Here is an 18,811-nt window from a genome sequence, read left to right as displayed (position 1 = left end):
GGGAGGATTTCTGATTTTTTGGCGGATTTTCAATTTATTTGGGGGGGTGTCCCTTTTTGGGGGGGGTGATGGCTCCAATATTAGGGGAAAGTGCCCTGATTTTCAGAGGATTTCTGCTATTTTAGGGGCATTTCTGAATTTTTGGCAGGATTTCGGGGTTGGGAAAGGGAATTCCTGTATTTTCGGGGGGATGGTCCAATTTTTGGGGCATTTCTGATGTTTTGAGCAATCCCAGCCCTGTGCACAGGAGGTAGGGCTGGGGGGCATGAGTCTGGGGTGCTTTAGGGTGTTTTGGAGCATCTGAAATGAGTGATTTGGGGGTGTTTGGTGGGGAAATAGCACCATTTGGAGGGGGCTTGGTTTGGTATAGGTGTGTTTGGGGCACGTTTCTGAGTCTCTTAGATCAAATAGGGGGTTTGGGGTTGATTTTGGGGTGCCACCAGTTCCCCCTGGACCAGGTGGTGGTGGGGTCTCTGTTTGGGTGTCTAGGGTTTGGGTTCCCCTATAGATGGAGGGTGCAGGTTGGGGTTCAGGTCACTTACAGGAACTAGTGTGGGCAGCTCTTCATATATAGTGCATAGTTCATATATAGCATTCAGTTCTTCATATATAGTGTGTAGGTCTTATATAGCACACAGCTCTCATATATAGCATGCAGCTCTTCATATATAGTGTGTAGGTCTTATATAGCACACAGCTCTCATATATAGCATGCAGCTCTTCATATATAGTGTGTAGGTCTTATATAGCACACAGCTCTCATATATAGCATGCAGCTCTCACATATAGTGTGCAGTTCATATATAGCATGCAGCTCTCATATACAGCATGCAGCTCTTCATATATAGTGTGTAGGTCTTATATAGCACACAGCTCTCATATACAGCATTCAGCTCTTCATATATAGTGTGTAGGTCTCATATAGCACACAGCTCTCATATATAGCATGCAGCTCTTCATATATAGTGTGTAGGTCTTATATAGCATGCAGCTCTCATATATAGCATGCAGCCCTTCATATATAGTGTTTAGATCTTATATAGCATTCAGCTCTTCATATATAGTGTGTAGGTCTTATATAGCACACAGCTCTCATATATAGCATGCAGCCCTTCATATATAGTGTTTAGATCTTATATAGCATTCAGCTCTTCATATATAGTGTGTAGGTCTTATATAGCACACAGCTCTCATATATAGCATTCAGCTCTTCATATATAGTGTGTAGGTCTTATATAGCACACAGCTCTCATATATAGCATGCAGCTCTCACATATAGTGTGTAGGTCTTATATAGCATGCAGCTCTTCATATATAGTGTGTAGGTCTTATTTAGCATGCAGCTCTCATATATACCATGCAGCTCTTCATATATAGTGTGCAGTTCATATATAGCATACAGCTCTTTATATATAGTGTGCAGCTCTCTTATATACCATGCAGCTCCTATAATAGCATGTAGCCCTCTAACATAGCTTGCAGCTCTCATAGCATGCAGCTCATTTCTACAGTGCATAGGTCTCGCATTGCATGCTGCTGTCTTATACAGTGTGCAGCTCATCTATAGGGTGAGCTTTCTTATATAGTAGGTATCTCTCAGATGTAGTGTACAGCTCTCTTGTACAATGCATAGCTTGCTCATATAGCCTGCAGCTCATACATGTGGTGTGCAGCTCCTATACAGTTCATAGCTCTCAGATCTAGTGTGTAGCTGATATAGTGTCTTATATATGCTCTTACACAGTGTGTAGCTCTATTACACAGCGTGCAGCTCATGCATAGTGTGCAGCTCTTGTCTATACTGTACAGCTCTCCTATATGGTGTGCAGATCTCCTATATAGTGTGCAGCTCTCATACAGTGCATAGCTCATGTACAGAGCATACAGCTCTCACACAGCACATATAGGATACAGTTCTATAGCACGCAGTGCTCTTCCTTACCATGCATTGGGTCCATACAGCTCTTGTATAGCTCTCTCACTGTGTGGTTCTCATATATAATGTGCACCCTATACTGTCCATACCCCTCTATTGAGCAGCTCTGCATGGTCAGATCTCCCATAGTGTGCTCTTATAGCACATAGCTCTTATATAGAGTGCAGATCTTACACAGGCTGCAGGTCTCATATCATATAGAGCCCTATAGTGTGCCTCTCTCTTATGTAGGGTGCAGTTGGTCTATATTCCAATTCTCCTATAGAAAGTAGTCTGGGAGGGTCTGCATTGAGTTTTCTCTGACATTCTCCCCCATCCCATCCCATTCCTATCCCCATCCCCATCCCCATCCCCATCCCTATCCCCATCCCCATCCCTGCACAGCTCATGGCCTCAAAGGCACAAGGGATTCATCCTTCTTTGGGGCTCAGTCTTCCCCAGAGGCTTAAAACAAGGAAAGGGAGGGCAGCAGCGCCCCAAAGGATGCTGCTTAATGGCTCCAGTGCTTCTCTGCAGCTCCCTTCTAATGTGGGGGTGCTCATGATAATAATAATAGCAAAATACTAATTATTATTATTTATTTATGCATCTTATTATTTATTATCGCTTATTATTAAGGTCCTGAATTAATCCCACTCTCCTGATGGACATCCCTTTGGGCATCCCCAAAACACCGTTGTCTCCCCCCCAAAAACCCTCTTGGGGTTCCAGTTTGGGGTTATCCACATTGAATAGGGACTGACCAGGATCAGGGCAGGGAGGTTTTGGGACCTGACCTCAGGCCATCCGGTAGCACCAGTAAAAACCTCAAACTCCAAAAATAGTGGTATAAAAATCCCTCTATTTCCTAAAAATCAGATCAAAAGCACCGACCTAGAGGAGTTTTTTTTTGTTAGAAAAAGGGGAAAATTAGGATCCAGTGAGTGCTGGGAATTGTGAAACAATCAAGTAGCTTGGCTGGTGAAGGGACAGGGCTAAAAACCAGGAGTAATTCCAAACCTTTTGTTAAAAATAGCCATAAAAAATGGGAAAACCCACCCAATTTGTATCAAAAATACACAAGTGTCATCTTGTTGGGAAAGTGCCAGAAAAAGGGGATGATGAGACACAAACAGATGAGGGCTTGAGCATGGGGATGGGGAGTGCTTCCTCCCTCACCCGTGTGATGAGTTGTGGCCGGTCTCTGCAGGCGGCAGAGCATCACAGAGCAGTTTGGGTTGGAGGAGACCTTCAGAGCTCATCGAGTCCAACCGCCCTGCAACGAGCAGGGGCATCTTCATGTCGAGCAGGCTGCCCAGAGCCACATCCCATGGATGGGCCCATGGAAGCTCCTCAGATGCTGGTGGGGTGCCGGTGGAGCTCCTGCCCCTTCAGCAGCGCGATCTGGAAGGTGGGGTTGGGGTGAGATGGGCACATGAGGCTGTGCCCCCCGGAGTGCCCCCCCTCACCTGCTCCTCCAGGCCACGGATGCGGTGGTGGTGGATGCGCTCCCGAGCCTCCAGCTCCGGAGAGGGCCTGGAACTCGGTGGGGATGGGTGCTCCAGTGCCAGTGCCTGCATGGGGAGAGGTGGCGTCACCCCAGCCCCAGCACAGGGCAAGCACCAGCATCTTTCCAACAGGGAATGAGCCCAAAGAGCCCAGCCACATCCTAGGGCAAGTACCAGCATCCCTGGGAAGCACCCCTAAAAGAGCCCAGCCCCATCCCAACAGAAGCACCACCATCTCCCCAGGGTGGAAGAAGTCCCTGAAAGAGCCCAGCACCATTCCAAGGCAAGCACCAGCATCTTCATAACCTGGGAAGCACTCCAGAAAGAGCCCAGCCCCATCCCAGTACAAGCACCAACACATCCCTTCACGCTGGGATGAGCCCAGCACTATCCCGGGGCAAGAACATCCTCTCCCCAAGTTGGAATAAGCCCCCAAAAGAATCCAGCACCATCCCAATGCAAGCCTCAGCACCTTCCTTCATGATGGCATAAGCCCAGCACCCTCCCAGTACAAGCACCAGCACCTTCCCAGGCTGGAAGAAGCCCATAAAGGCCCCAACACCATCCCAGGGCAAGCATCAGCACCTCCCTTCACGCTGGGATGAGCCCAACACCATTGCAGAGCAAGCACCAGCATCTCCCCAGGCTGTGAAGCACCCCAAAAACAAGGCCAGCCCCATCCCAGGGCAAGCACCAGCACCTCCCTTTATGTTGGGATGAGCCCAGCATCAACACAGAGCAAGCACCAGCATCTCCTCAGGCTGGGAAGCACCCCAAAAATCAGCCCAGCACCATTCCAGGGCAAGCACCAGCATCTCCTTCATGCTGGGTTGCGCCCAGCATCATTGCAGAGCAAGCATCAGCATCTCCCCAGGCTGTGAAGCACCCCAAAGATGAGCCCAGACCCATCCTAGTACATGCACCAGTATCTCCCCAGGCTGGAGGAAGCCCATAAAGGGCCCCAGCATCATCCCAGGGCAGGCACCAACATCTCAGTTCAAGCTGGGATGAGCCCAGCATCACCCCAGTGCAAGCACCACCATCGCCCCAGGCTGTGAAGCACCCCAAAAACAAGACCAGCCCCATCCCAGGGCAAGCACCAGCACCTCCCTTCACGCATGGATGAGTCCCCATCCCCACCCTGCTGCAAGCCACCGGTGGGGCCGGGGGCTCCACACCAAGGGTGGGCAGCACCCGTTGCATGGCACCCACCTGCAGCATGCGCACACGGTGCTGCGCCTCCGCCAGCTCCTGCTGTGCCGTGCGCAGGGAACGGTGCAGCCGGCCCTGCTCTGCAGAGAGCCGCAGCGAGGCCTCCTGAGCATCCAGCTTCTCCCGCTCCACCTGCAGGGATGCATGGGAATGGAGCAGTGAGGCAGGCATCGGGACATGGGAATGGAGCAGTGAGACAGGCATCGGGACATGGGAATGGAGCAGTGAGACAGGCATCGGGACATGGGAATGGAGCAGTGAGACAGGCATCAGGACATGGGAATGGAGCAGTGAGACAGGCATCGGGACATGGGAATGGAGCAGTGAATCGGGACATGGGAATGGAGCAGTGAGACAGGCATCGGGACATGGGAATGGAGCAGTGAGACAGGCATCGGGACATGGGAATGGAGCAGTGAGACAGGCATCGGGACATGGGAATGGAGCAGTGAGACAGGCATCGGGACATGGGAATGGAGCAGTGAGACAGGCATCGGGACATGGGAATGGAGCAGTGAGACAGGCATCGGGACATGGGAATGGAGCAGTGAGACAGGCATCGGGACATGGGAATGGAGCAGTGAGACAGGCATCGGGACATGGGAATGGAGCAGTGAGACAGGCATCGGGACATGGGAATGGAGCAGTGAGACAGGCATCGGGACATGGGAATGGAGCAGTGAGACAGGCATCGGGACATGGGAATGGAGCAGTGAGATACAGGACATGGGAATGGAGCAGTGAGACAGGCATCGGGACATGGGAATGGAGCAGTGAGACAGGCATCGGGACATGGGAATGGAGCAGTGAGACAGGCATCGGGACATGGGAATGGAGCAGTGAGACAGGCATTGGGACATGGGAATGGAGCAGTGAGACAGGCATTGGGAAATGGGAATGGAGCAGTGAGACAGGCATCGGGACATGGGAATGGAACAGTGAGAGATAAAAGACATTGGAATAGAGTAAATGAGAGATGCGGGACATGGAAAATACAGGAAATAATGTATATAGTACATATGAAATATAGCAATTCCATATACATTTTATATAATATAAAATATAGCAGATTGACTAATATATAGGAGATTATACATACAGAATCACAGAATCATAGAGTAGTTAGGGTTGGAAAGGACCTTAAGATCATCTAGTTCCAACCCCCCTGAAAGTTTATATATAATGTAAAATATATTTGGTTATTTGTAACATATATAGCAGATAATATGGGATATAAACCACATAGATTCTATATAAAATACAGCAGATTGCAGATTTAATGTTAATATATATTACATGTATATGTACATATATATACACATATATTTTATATGCATATATATATTATACATTATATATATTCTCTATATATACATATATATACACATATATATGAATGCATTATAGATCTATAATAATGTATATATCATTACAATATAAAATAGAGCAGATTATATATACTAGAGAGTAAATAATATCTATAAAACAGAGCAAGTAACTCATATAGAATATAGATTATAAATAATACAAAAATAGATCACATATATATTATATAGCAGATAATGTATATAATAAAATTGTAGCAGATGGTATATATACACATGAGAATGCATGGAATGGAATAGAATGGAATGGAATAGACATAATACATATAATATAAAACACCACAGATTATATATATAAAATATGGTAGATTAAGATAGATATTTCACATATTTCATATATATAATACATATGTAAGTGCATACAGACCCTGTGCCTAGTGGAGCAGCACACAACATGCATACACAGTGCATTGCATATCTGCATCACAAGCTGGAGCTTGGGTTTGCCTTTGCCCCTCACCCAGCCCTGGCACACGGGTGCGTGTCCCAGCACCCCCATGGGTGCGATGCCCCCGAGGTGCCCCTCACCTTGTCCAGGGTCTTCTTCAGGGCCCCCTTGTCCTTCTCGAGGCGCAGGGCAAGGCGCTCGGCCTCCCGCCGCTCCCGCTGCGCGCGGGCCAGGGCCTGCTGCAGGCTGCTCACCCGCTGCTGCAGCCCCCCCTGCTGCTCCTGCAGCCCCCCGTGCTCCTCCTGCTGCTGCTGCAGCAGTGCCTGCGGGCGGGCAGCGTGGCCATGGGCATGGGGAAAGGGATGCTGGGCTCTGGAGCGCTCCAGAGGGTGAGCAAGGTGGGGACAAAGGATGCTGCATGGGGGTGATAGGGTGCTGGGATGAGCAGCATCCCTTCCCTCCTTTCCTGGAGGGGTTCAAGGTTGCTGCATGGGGGCAAGAGGGTTCTAGGGCTCTAGAGGAGTGCGCAGGCTGATGCAAGGGGAGACAAAAGGTGCTGTATGGGAGGGCAAAGGGGTATAGGTGCTGCGTGGTAGGGTGTGTATGGGGCAATAGGGTGCTGCATGGGGAGGTTAAAGAGTGTACAGGGGAAAAGGGTGCTGGGGCTTTAGAGGGGTCCATAGGGTGGTGATGCAAAGGATGCTGCATGGGGTCAAAACAGGCTGGATGGAGCAGGCGATGCAGCTGCATGGAGGCAAAGTACAGCGAACGTGGGGAACCATGCATGGAGGGGAGCCCCCCCTGGCCCTCACCTCCTGCTGCTGCCGGACCTGCGCCTCCAGCTCATCCCTGCCCTGCTGCAGCACCTCCCGCTCCTGCCGCAGCTCCTGCAGCTGCTCCCGCAGCGCCGCCTTCTCCTCCCTTGCCTCGGCCAGCGCCCGCCGCGCCACCTCCAGCCCCTCCTGCAGCGCAGGGACACGGCAGTGACCCCCCCGGCACAGGCACCCCGCGGGTACCCGCACCCAAGGGTGCTCACCCCACCCCACCTGCAGCGCCCGGCGGTCCTGCTCGCCCGCAGCCAGCGCGCTCCGCAGCTGCAGCAGCTGCTCGTGGACCACATCGGCCGCCGCCGCAGCATCCCTGGAGCCGGTGTCCGTCAGTGCCGTGCTCAGGCGCTGCATCGCTTGCTGCAAGGTGCCGGCGCGCTGCTCGCTGTCTGCCAGCTACAGCCAAAACAGCAAGAGAAGTGAATGCAGCAGATAACGTTCATCTGTGCCATGGGGATTGAGAGGAGCTGATGAGGAAGCCGAGTGTAAGGTGCTGCATATGGGTAGGGGCAATGCCAAGCATAGCGAAAGCCTGGGAGAGACGGGATGGAGCAGCCCTGAAGAGAAGGACTCGGGGGTGTTGGTCAATGAGAAGCTCCCCATGACCCAGCTTCAGTGAGCGCTTGAGCCCAGAACCCCCCCGTGTGCTGGGCTGCACCCCCAGAGCGTGAGCAGCAGCTCAGGGAGGGGATCCTGCCCCTCTGCTGTGCTCTGGGGAGAGCCCCCCTGCAGCCCTGATCCAGCTCTGGGGCAGCAGCACAGGAGGGACCTGGAGCTGCTGGAGCGAGGCCAGAGGAGGCCATGGAGATGCTGCGAGGGCTGGAGCAGCTCTGCTCTGGAGCCAGGCTGAGAGAGCTGGGCTGGGGCAGCCTGGAGAAGAGAAGGCTCCTGAAGGGGAGACCTTAGAGCAGCTCCAGTGCCTAAAGGGGCTGCAGGAAAGCTGGAGAGGGGCTTGGGACAAGGGCCTGTAGGGACAGGCCAAGGGGAATGGCTTGAACCTGCCCGAGGGGAGACTGAGCTGAGCTCTTAGGCAGAAGCTCTTCCCTGTGAGGGTGCTGAGGCGCTGGCACAGGGTGCCCAGAGAAGCTGTGGCTGCCCCATCCCTGGCAGTGCTCAAGGCCAGGTTGGACACAGGGGCTTGGAGCAAGCTGCTCCAGTGGAAGGGGTCCCTGCCCGTGGCAGGGGTTGGAGCTGGAGGAGCTCTGAGGTCCCTGTGGCTCTATTTTACTCTGTCCCTGTTGGGTACCTGTTTCTGCAGCAGCTCAGCACGCTCCTGCATCGCCTGCACCTCCGCCTGCCGCTCCCCCAGGGCCATGCGCGCGCGCTGCAGCTCCCCCTCCAGCACCTTCTGCTGCAGCTCCAGGCGCGAGCTCCTGCTCTCGGCCACCTCCAGCCTCCTCTTGGCATCCCTGAGCTCCCCGGCTCGCTCCGCGCTCACCCTCTCCTGCGGGATGCAGCACTCAGGGATGGGGATGCAGGGCAGGATGCAGCCCGCACGCTGATGCTCACCTGCACGGCGCGGCGCTCGCCCTCGGCAGCGCGCAGGCTCTGCTGCAGCGCAGCCACCTTGTCCTGCAGCGCCCGGCGCTCCCGCTCGCCCCGTGCCAGCGTCTCCTCCTGCAGCAGCAGCGCTGCCTGTGTGCTGCTCAGCTCCCCGCCGCTGCGGCGCCCTGCAGGGGTGGGTTACAGTGCATTGGGATCGATGGAGCTGCACCGGGGGGAGTCACCACTCCCAGTGGGGATGCAGGGATTTATAGGGATGCTCATGGGGATTTACCCGTTTTTCTGGGGTTTTCATGGATGCAAAGGGGTTTATCGGGATTTATAGGGGATGCACAAGGGGGTTTACCCATTTTCTGGGCTTTACAAAGGATGCACAGGGGATTTTACCCATTTGGTTGTGATTTATAGGGGATGCACAAGGGTTTACCCATTTCGGGGGGGATTTACAGAGTCTGCACAGAGGGTTTTACCAGCTTTGCTGTCTTTACAGGGATGCAGGGGGGTTTACTAGGATTTATGGGGGATGCACAGGTGGTTCTACAGCTTTCAGTGGGGTTTAGAGGGATGCACGGGAGCTTTTACCACTTTTACTGGGGTTTAAAGGGGATGCAGGGTTGGTACTGGGATCTATGGGGGACGCACAAGGATTTTACCCATTTTATTGAGATTTAAGAAGTCTGCACAGGAGTTTTACCGGTTTTGCTGGGGTTTACAGGGATGCAGGGGGGTGTTACTGAGATTTATGTAGGCTGCATAGGGGTTTACCAGTTTCTGTGGGTTTTACAGTGATGCATGGGGGCTTTTACCACTTTTACTGGGGTTTAAAGGGGATACAGTGCAGTTTCACCAGGGTTTACTGGGCATGCACTGGGGTTTTACCAGGGTTCATAGTGTTTCCAGGGGGGGCTGACCCCCCCAGGATTTTGAGGCTGTGCATGGAGGAATTCCCACCCATGTGCTACCCTCCCTGTGCCTCAGTTTCCCCACTCCCTGGTGAGGCTCCAGAATGGAACAAATCACCCCAAACCCCACAATTTAGAGGGGATTTCCCCCCCAAAACCCCATTTCCCCATCACCTTCCTCACTCTCATCCACCAGCTTCTGGAGCTGCTGCATCCGGGCGCTGGTGCTGTCCCGCTGCTCCTCTGCCTCCGCCAGCCGCCGGCCCAGGCTGCCCACCTGCACCCGCAGCTCCTCCTGCGGCAAGAAAATGGGGTGAAAAAGGGGCTTTTTGGGTGTGATGGGGAAGGGAAGGGGAGGAAAGGGCAGCAGGGATGGTACCCGCTCCCGCTGCGCATCCTGCAGCTCCCGCAGGAAATCCCGCAGCGCTGCCCGCACCGCCTCGGGCTCGGATGCTGCATCGGGGTCCAGGGATGAGCTGGGGCTCAGTGACCCCTCCAGTCCCCCACCTGTATGGGGACAAGCAGGGTAGAATGGGAACAACAGGGGCAGAGCCCAAGGGAGGGTGGCAAGCTGGAGTTGGATGTGCCACAGGGGGATGCACCCATGGGATACAGGGATGTAAGAGATGGGTCCCCCATCACCCCGCTGCTCCAAGGGATGAAGCAATGGGGTATAGGAAACCCCAGGAATGCAGGAGATGGAACAATGGGGTGATTCAAACCCAGGGATGGAGCAATGGGTCCTGGGGGATCCCAGGGATGCAGAGGATGGGGCAATGGGGTGATGAGGGACCACAGGGATGAAGAAATGGGGTATGGGAGACCCCCACGACTGGAGGGGACACAGCAAGTGTGATGGAGTGCAAGGGATGGAGCACCTGATGATGGAGATAGAGGAGATGGAGTACTATGGGAAAGGTGTTATGGGAACCCCCAGGGATGAAGCAATGGAGCACAGGGAACCCCAAGGAAGCAGGGGATGGAGTTATAGGGTGATTGGGGAACCTCCAGGGATGCAGGGGATGGAGCAGTGGAGAACAGGGGACTCCCACGAATGAAGTAATAAGGTATGGGGGACCCCAGAGATGCAGTAAACACAGCAACAGAATGATGGAGATGCAGGTGATGGGGCAACAGCATGAAGGGGATGCAGAGGATAGAGCAACAGGGTGATGGGGATGAAGAGGATGGAGCAACAGGGCAATGGGGACAGAGCAACAGGGTGATAGGGATGAGAAGAGGATGGAGCAACAGGGCAATGGGGACAGAGCAACAGGGTGATAGGGATGAGAAGAGGATGGAGCAACAGGGCAATGGAGATGCAGGTGATGGAGCAACAGCATGAAGGGGATGCAGAGGATAGAGCAACAGGGTGATGGGGATGAAGAGGATGAAGCAACAGGGCAATGGGGATGCAGGGGATGAAGCAACAGTGTGATGGGGATGCAGGGGATGGAGCAACAGGGTGATGGGGATGCAGGGGATGAAGCAACAGGGCGATGGGGATGCAGGAGATGGAGCAACAGTGTGATGGGGATATAGGGGATGGAGCAACAGGGTGACAGGGATACAAGAGCTGGAACAATGGTACATGGGGAACTCCCAGGGATGCTGGGGCTGGAGCACTGCAGCAGGATGCACTGCAGCAGGATGCACTGGAGCAGGACGCACTGCAGCAGGATGCACTGCAGCAGGATGCACTGCAGCAGGATGCACCCCTCTCCCCTGTAAGCAAGGCACAAAGCACCGGGGTCCCCGGAGCCCCTCACCCTTGCCGGGGGAGCCAGCCTGAGCGCGGCCGATGCCCATGGTGCGGCGCAGGGCGGACTGGATGCCCCCCAGGCGGCTCTCGGTGGCCCGGCGCAGCTCCTCGCCGCGCGCCAGCTCCGCTTCCAGCCCCTGCGCCCGGCCCTCAGCTGCACTCAGGCGCAGGCTCAGCTCGGCCGCTTCGCCCCGCGCCGCATCCACCTTCAGCTGCAGGTTGCGGGCATCGGCCAAGAGCTTCTTCTCGTTGCCTCGAGCCTCCTCCAGGCTGCGGGCCAGGGCCTTCTCCCGCTGCCGGAACTCGGCCTCAGCCTCTGAGAGCCGCTGCTGCAGGTGCTGGAGCTGCGGAACACGGGGGGAGATGGGGTGCAAGGGGTGGGGTAATGGGGCAATAGGGACCCCCCAGGGATGCACAGAACACAGCAAGAGGGTGGACACACAGGGGATGGAGTAATGAGGTGATGGGGAAGCCCCAAGGATGCGGGGCACACAGCAGCAGTGTGGAGATGCAGGGGATGGAGCAACTGGGGTGATGGGAATCCCCAGGGATGGAGCAACTGGGTTAATGGGAAACCCCACGGATGGAGCAATGGGATGATGGGGGACTACCAAGGAAGCAGGAGACACAACAGCAAGGTTGAGATGGAGGGGATGGAGCAGTGGAGTGACAGGGACCTCCAGGGATGGAGCAATGGGCAGATGGGGACGGAGCAGTTGGAGCATAGGATAACAGAGATGGAGGAGATGGAGGGATGGAGCAATGGGGTGATGGGGGAACCCCAGGGATACAGAAGATAGAGCAATAGGTGATGGGGATCCCAAGGGATAGAGCAATGAGATGTAAGGAACCCAAGGGATGCAGGATGGAGTAGTGGGGTGATGGAGACACCCAGGGACACCAGACCCGGAGTTAGGAGACAATGGGATTGCAAGACACAAACCAACCGAGGATGCAAGGGGATGCAGGGCAGAGAGCAAAGGGTGACTGAGCAATGGGGTAATGGGGACACTCAGGGGCACGGCATCAAACAATGGAGCAGTGGAGACACTGAGGGACACAGTATGCCAGTTATGGGGTGATGGAGATGCTTGGGGACAACAGGCACTGAGGTATGGGGGGAGGAGAGAGGGGCACTGGATAGGCTGGGCACGGAGCTGTGGGGTGATGGGGATGCAGAGCACCGATAAACAGGGTTCTGGGGGACCCCCCCCCCCACCTCCTTCCTGGCAGCCTCCGTCCCGGCCTCGCTCTCTGCCACCTTCTGCCTGAGGCCGAAGGCTTCGCGGCGGCTCTCCTGCTCCCGCTGCTCCTCCAGGGCCACGCGCGCCTGCAGCTCGCCCAGCTCCCTGCTCCTGCGGCTGTTCTCACCGTCCAGGTCCTTCACCTGCCCACGGAGACACGGGCACGGTGTGGGGACACCCGCGGGGGATGAAGGGGGGAGTCCCACACCCTCCTCCTGCTCCCCCTGCTCACCTGGCGGCGCAGCTCCTGCAGCTCCCGGCGCGCATCCAGGCGGGCGCGCTCCAGCTCCCGCAGCGCCGCCCGCAGCTCGGTCACCTCCCGCTCCGCTGCCGCCCGCCCGTCCTCCACCAGCGCCAGGCGCTGCTCCTTCTCCTCCCCGGCTCGTTTCAGGCTGCGGGAGAGGGGAGGCAGGGCCGGGTCACCCGCAGGGGCACTGCGGTGGCTCCAGCATCGCCCTGTCCTGAGCATCCCGCTCCAAACCAGCCCCATCCTCCAGCGTCCCTCTGGTTCGGATACTCCTCCCCGGCTACCAACTCCATCAGGGCAGCCTCCACCCTGAGCGCTGCCACCCTGAACACAGAATCCCAGCCTGGTTTGGGCTGAAGGGACCTTAAAGCTCATCCAGTTCCACAAGCAGGGACCCCTTCCACTGGAGCAGCTTGCTCCAAGCCCCTGTGTCCAACCTGGCCTTGAGCACTGCCAGGGATGGGGCAGCCACAGCTTCTCTGGGCACCCTGTGCCAGCGCCTCAGCACCCTCACAGGGAAGAGCTTCTGCCTAAGAGCTCAGCTCAGTCTCCCCTCGGGCAGGTTCAAGCCATTCCCCTTGGCCTGTCCCTACAGGCCCTTGTCCCAAGCCCCTCTCCGGATTTCTCTGTCCCCAACAAGTCCCTCTAAGGCACTGCCCCATCCCAAACACCGCTCACCTCAAGCAACCCCTGTACTGAGCATCTTGCTCCAGTGCATCCCATCCTTACGCATCCCTCCCCATGCCCAAACTTCCATCTCCTTGTCCCCAGACATCACCCTGACCTGGAGCACCACCCTCCAAGGCATTGCACTAACTCATAGATTTCCCAGCCTGAGCATCCCTGTGTCCCATGTGTTATCCCAATCCCAGACATCATTTTCCAAGGCAACACACCACCCCGAATATCTCCTAACTGGAGCATCCCCTTGTCCTGAGCATTATCCCATCAGCAAGCACCACCCTCCAAGGTGCTGCATCACCCCCTGCATCTCCCAGCTTGGGCATACCTTTCTCCCAAGCATCACCCCAACCCTGAGCACCCAAAACACTGCATCACTGCATCTCATGACCCCAAGCATCGCACCATCTCCTGCATCTCCCACCTTGAGCAGCCCCTTGTCCTGCACATCACCCCAACCCTGAGCACCCAAAACACTGCACTATCCCAAGCACTGCCCTTACCCTGAGCATCACACCACCTCCTGTATCTCCAGACTTAGGTGTCCCCTTGTCCTGCACGTGACCTCGACCCTGTGCATCACCCCAGCACCTCCTTGTCCTGCATATTACCCTGACCCCGCTAATCACCCCAACTCCTGCATCTCCCAACTTGAGCAGCCCCTTGTCCTGCACATCACCCCAACACTGAGCACCTCAAACCTTGCACTATCTCAAGCACTGCCCTGACCCTGAGCATTGCACCACCTGTATCTCCCAACTTAGGTATCCCTTTGTCCTAAGCATCACCCTGACCCTGAGCATCACCCCAACCTGACCATCACCCCCAACCCCGAGCACCCAAAACATTGCACTATTCCAAGCATTGCCCTTACCCTCAGCATCACACCACCTCCTGTATCTCCAAACTTAGGTATCCCCTTGTCCTGCACATGACCCCGACCCTGTGCATCACCCTAACCCCTGTCCTTCACATCATCCCGACCCTCAGCATCACCCCAGCTCCTGCCTCTCCCCCCTCACCTGATGCGCTCGCCCTCAGCGCGGCGCAGCGCCGCCCGCAGCTCCTCGTTGGACCTGCGCAGCGCCTCCTTCTCCCTCGCCTCGTCCCCCAGCGCCCTGCGCGCCTCCTGCGCCTGCCGCCGCTGCGCTTCCCGGCCTTCCCGGCTCTCCCGTGCCTCCCGCTGCGCCTGCAGCAGCTCCCGCCGCCCCGCGGCCCGCGCCTCCGCCACCAGGCGCAGCTGCGCCCGCGCATCCTCCGCCTGCGCCGGAGGGGGGGTGTTAGGGGTCGGGATGCTCGGGGCGGTGGGCAGGGGCCGGGGGGGGTCACCTCCCGCAGGGCTCCGTCCCGCTGCTTGGCCGCTGCTGTCACTTGGTCACGGAGGGTTTTGGCCTCCCGTGCGTGGGTCGCTGCTGTCTCCTCTGCCTGCGCCCGCAAGGAGCGCAGCTCCGCTGCCAGGCTCTGCATGGGGGCACAGCCCGCTGAGCACCTCTGCCCCGCTTGTGCGGGATCCCGGGGGGATTGTGATGGGGATGGTGCAGGGATGAGGATGCTTGGGTACCACACCTGAGCATCCCCATCGCCCAGGGCGCTTGCAAGGGGCAAACGGGGCCTCACAATGGAGAGCCTGAAAGATGGGGGAACACTGCACGAGCTGCAAGATGTGGGGGAGTTCTTGGAATGGAGGGGGTGAGCCTTGGTAAGTGGGGTTTGCAATAAGGGGGATGTCCAGGAAAGGGGGATACCTAGGCATGGCGGTTTGCAATGCTGTAAGGGGGGGGGCATGGGGGAGCTGCAATGATGGGGATATATGTGACATCCAGATATAGGGGGTTGTAATGGGGGAGCCATGGGAGACACCCAGGCATGGGGGGGTGGCAGCAGGGGGACATAGAAGACATTCAGTGTTGCAATGGAAGGGGATGCTTAGGCATAGGGGGTTGCACAGAGAGGGGACACCCAGGCATGGGGGATGCAGTAGGGGGACAGAGGGGACATTCAGCGTTGCAATGGAAGGGGATGCTTAGGCATAGGGGGTTGCACAGAGAGGGGACACCCAGGCATGGGAAATGCAGTAGGGGCCACGTGGGGCTCTGCGCCACCATGGGGGGGTCCCAGGACCTCCCACACCCACCTCCTCCTTCTCCTGGTGGCTGGAGACCTCCCGGCGCTGCTGCTCGAGCTCAGCCGTGGCCTCGGCCAGGCCCCGCTGCAGCCGCTGCATTGTCTCGGACAGAGCAGCCCTCTCCTCCTCCTGCAGCACCAGCGCCTGCGGGGACACGGACGTGGATCAGACCCAGGGGGACACCGGGGCTGAGGCTGGGGCGCACATGGGGACACCCACCTGCTGCTTCTCGCTCTCGTGCTGCTGCCGCACCGAGGCCAGCTCGGCTGCCAGCACCTCCTGCTCCCGTGAGAGACGGACCCGCTCGGCTTCCAGCTCCTCCTGAACCCACACCAACAGTGAACCCAAACTAACAGTGAGCCCAAACCAACAGTGAGCTCAACCCCAACAGTGAACCCAAACTAACAGTGAGCCCAAACCAACAGTGAACCCACACCAACAGTGAGCCCAAACCAACAGTGAACCCAAACCAGCAGTGAGCCCAAACCAACAGTGAACCCAACCCCAACAGTGAGCCCAAACCAACAGTGAACCCACACCAACAGTGAGCCCAAACCAACAGTGAGCCCAAACCAACAGTGAACCCACACCAACAGTGAACCCAAACCAACAGTGAGCCCAAACCAACAGTGAACCCAACCCCAACAGTGAGCCCAAACCAACAGTGAACCCAACCCCAACAGTGAGCCCAACCCAACAGTGAGCCCAAACCAACAGTGAACCCAACCCCAACAGTGAGCCCAACACCAACAGTGAACCCAAACCAACAGTGAGCCCAAACCAACAGTGAGCCCAAACCAACAGTGAGCCCAAACCAACAGTGAGCCCAACCCCAACAGTGAACCCAACCCAACAGTGAACCCACACCAACAGTGAGCCCAAACCAACAGTGAGCCCAACCCCAACAGTGAACCCAACACCAACAGTGAGCCCAAACCAACAGTGAACCCAAACCAACAGTGAACCCAAACCAACAGTGAACCCACACCAACAGTGAACCCAACCCCAACAGTGAACCCACACCAACAGTGAACCCAACCCCAACAGTGAACCCACACCAATAGTGAACCCAACCCCAACAGTGAACCCACACCAACAGTGAACCCAACCCCAACAGTGAACCCACACCAAGAGTGAACCCAACCCCAACAGTGAACCCACACCAACAGTGAACCCAACCCCAACAGTGAACCCACACCAATAGTGAACCCAACCCCAACAATGAACACAAACCAACAGTGAACCTCCCAAAAGAGTGAAACTCCAAAAAATCAGTGAACCCCAAAATCACCAGCAACCCCCAAAATCAGCAACTTTGCACTCCAAGAATCACTGCACCCAAAAAATCTTCGTTGCACCCCAAAAATCAGCATCACACCACCACCATCAGCATCACGCCCCAAGAATGAGCACTGTACCCCCAAAAACCCCCATCCCCCCAGCTCTGCACCCCAAACCCAGCCCCCTGTGCCCACCTTCTCGTGCTGCAGGCGGTCGAGCTCGGCGCGGTGCCCATCGCGGGCGCGCTGCAGGGCCATGGTCACCGCTGCGGTCTCGGCTGCGGCCACGGCCTCGCGCCGGCTCTGCAGCTCCCGCTCCCGGTCCAGCCGCGCGGCACCCAGCTCCGCTGCAGGGCACCAGCAGTGGGGTGTCAGTGGGGACACCCCGGGGTGCGGGGGACAGGAGCAGGGGCACAGGGGACAAACGGTGGTGAAGAGCTTGTCATGACCCTGCTGCAGGTGGATGAGGATGGAGGAGGATGAGGATGGGGATGGACAAGAGTGAAGATGGTGGATGGATGGAGATGAAACTGGGGACAAGAGAGGGATGGAGTACAGACGGATGGTGTGGGAGATGAGGATAAACATGGGAAGGACAGGGATGAGGATGATGATGGGGAATGAATGGGGATAAAGATGATGAGGGGGAATGAATGGGGATGAAGATGATGAGGGAGAATGAATAGGGATGGTACTGGAGATGAGGATGAAGACTGGGATTAAGATGGAGATGGTGTTGGAGATGAGAATGAAGACAGGGATGGATGGGGATGAGGATACAGACTGAGATGAGGGTAGAGATGGGGATGAATATGGGGACCAGGGATGAATATGGGGACCAGGGATGAGGATGGGGAAGAGGATGAAGATGGGAGGTGGAAGGGGATGAAGATGGTGGATGGGGATGAAGATGGTGCATGGATGGAGGTGAAATTGAAGATGAGGATACAGATGAGGTTTGAACAGGGATAGTGTTGGAGATGAGGATAAAGATGGGGATGGACAGGGATGAGGATGGGAAGATGGTGATGGATAATGGATGTGGATGAAAATTAGAATGAAGATGGGGATGGACAGGGATAAGGATGGGGATGAAGAGAGTGACTGAGGTGAGGATGGCGATGAGGATGTGGAAGATGAAGCAGGGATATAAGAACAGATGGAGATGGCCGGGGTGATGGGGACAGGGACCCCTCACCCTCCAATGCCTCCTTGGCCTGCAGCAGGCTCCGTCCCTCAGCCTCCAGCTGTTGGTTGCGGGCATCGAGCTGGGTGAGCTGCTGCTGCAGCTGGAAGATGCTGCTCTCCAGCCCCTCCTTCTCCAACCTGCCACAACAGCACCAGTCCCAGTGCCCACAGCCACAACAGCACCAGTCAGTGCCCACAGCCACAACAGCACCAGTCCCAGTGCCCACAGCCACAACAGCACCAGTCCCAGTGCCCACAGCCACAACAGCACCAGTCCCAGTGCCCACAGCCACAACAGCACCAGTCCCAGTGCCCACAGCCACAACAGCACCAGTCCCAGTGCCCACAGCCACAACAGCACCAGTCCCAGTGCCCACAGCCACAACAGCACCAGTCAGTGCCCACAGCCACAACAGCACCAGTCAGTGCCCACAGCCACAACAGCACCAGTCCGTGCCCACAGCCACAACAGCACCAGTCAGTGCCCACAGCCACAACAGCACCAGTCCCAGTGCCCACAGCCACAACAGCACCAGTCCCAGTGCCCACAGCCACAACAGCACCAGTCCCAGTGCCCACAGCCACAACAGCACCAGTCAGTGCCCACAGCCACAACAGCACCAGTCCCACTGCCCACAGCCACA

General features: G+C 56.3%; 1 protein-coding gene across 1 annotated transcript; it reads right to left on the bottom strand.

Annotated features, from left to right (window-relative positions):
• Positions 1-2,884: 2,884 nt before the first annotated feature.
• Positions 2,885-18,345, bottom strand: CROCC (ciliary rootlet coiled-coil, rootletin; the record flags this gene model as incomplete). Its single annotated transcript, XM_061367796.1, has 19 exons — positions 2,885-3,319; positions 3,385-3,489; positions 4,636-4,767; positions 6,549-6,731; positions 7,221-7,370; positions 7,455-7,631; positions 8,482-8,679; positions 8,745-8,905; positions 9,815-9,935; positions 10,020-10,147; positions 11,410-11,746; positions 12,622-12,789; positions 12,879-13,038; positions 14,597-14,835; positions 14,904-15,035; positions 15,709-15,843; positions 15,919-16,020; positions 17,175-17,326; positions 18,178-18,345. Coding segments are annotated over 19 exons (2,999 nt in total), but the record flags the coding sequence as incomplete, so codon positions are not given.
• Positions 18,346-18,811: the final 466 nt, after the last annotated feature.

Source organism: Neopsephotus bourkii, unplaced genomic scaffold (genome assembly GCF_033783945.1).
Source record: "Neopsephotus bourkii isolate Nb327-2 ecotype Australia unplaced genomic scaffold, CSIRO-AGI_Nbou_v1 NB_1399, whole genome shotgun sequence".
Classification (NCBI taxonomy): domain Eukaryota; kingdom Metazoa; phylum Chordata; class Aves; order Psittaciformes; family Psittacidae; genus Neopsephotus; species Neopsephotus bourkii.
This window is presented reverse-complemented; position numbering and strand designations above follow the sequence as displayed.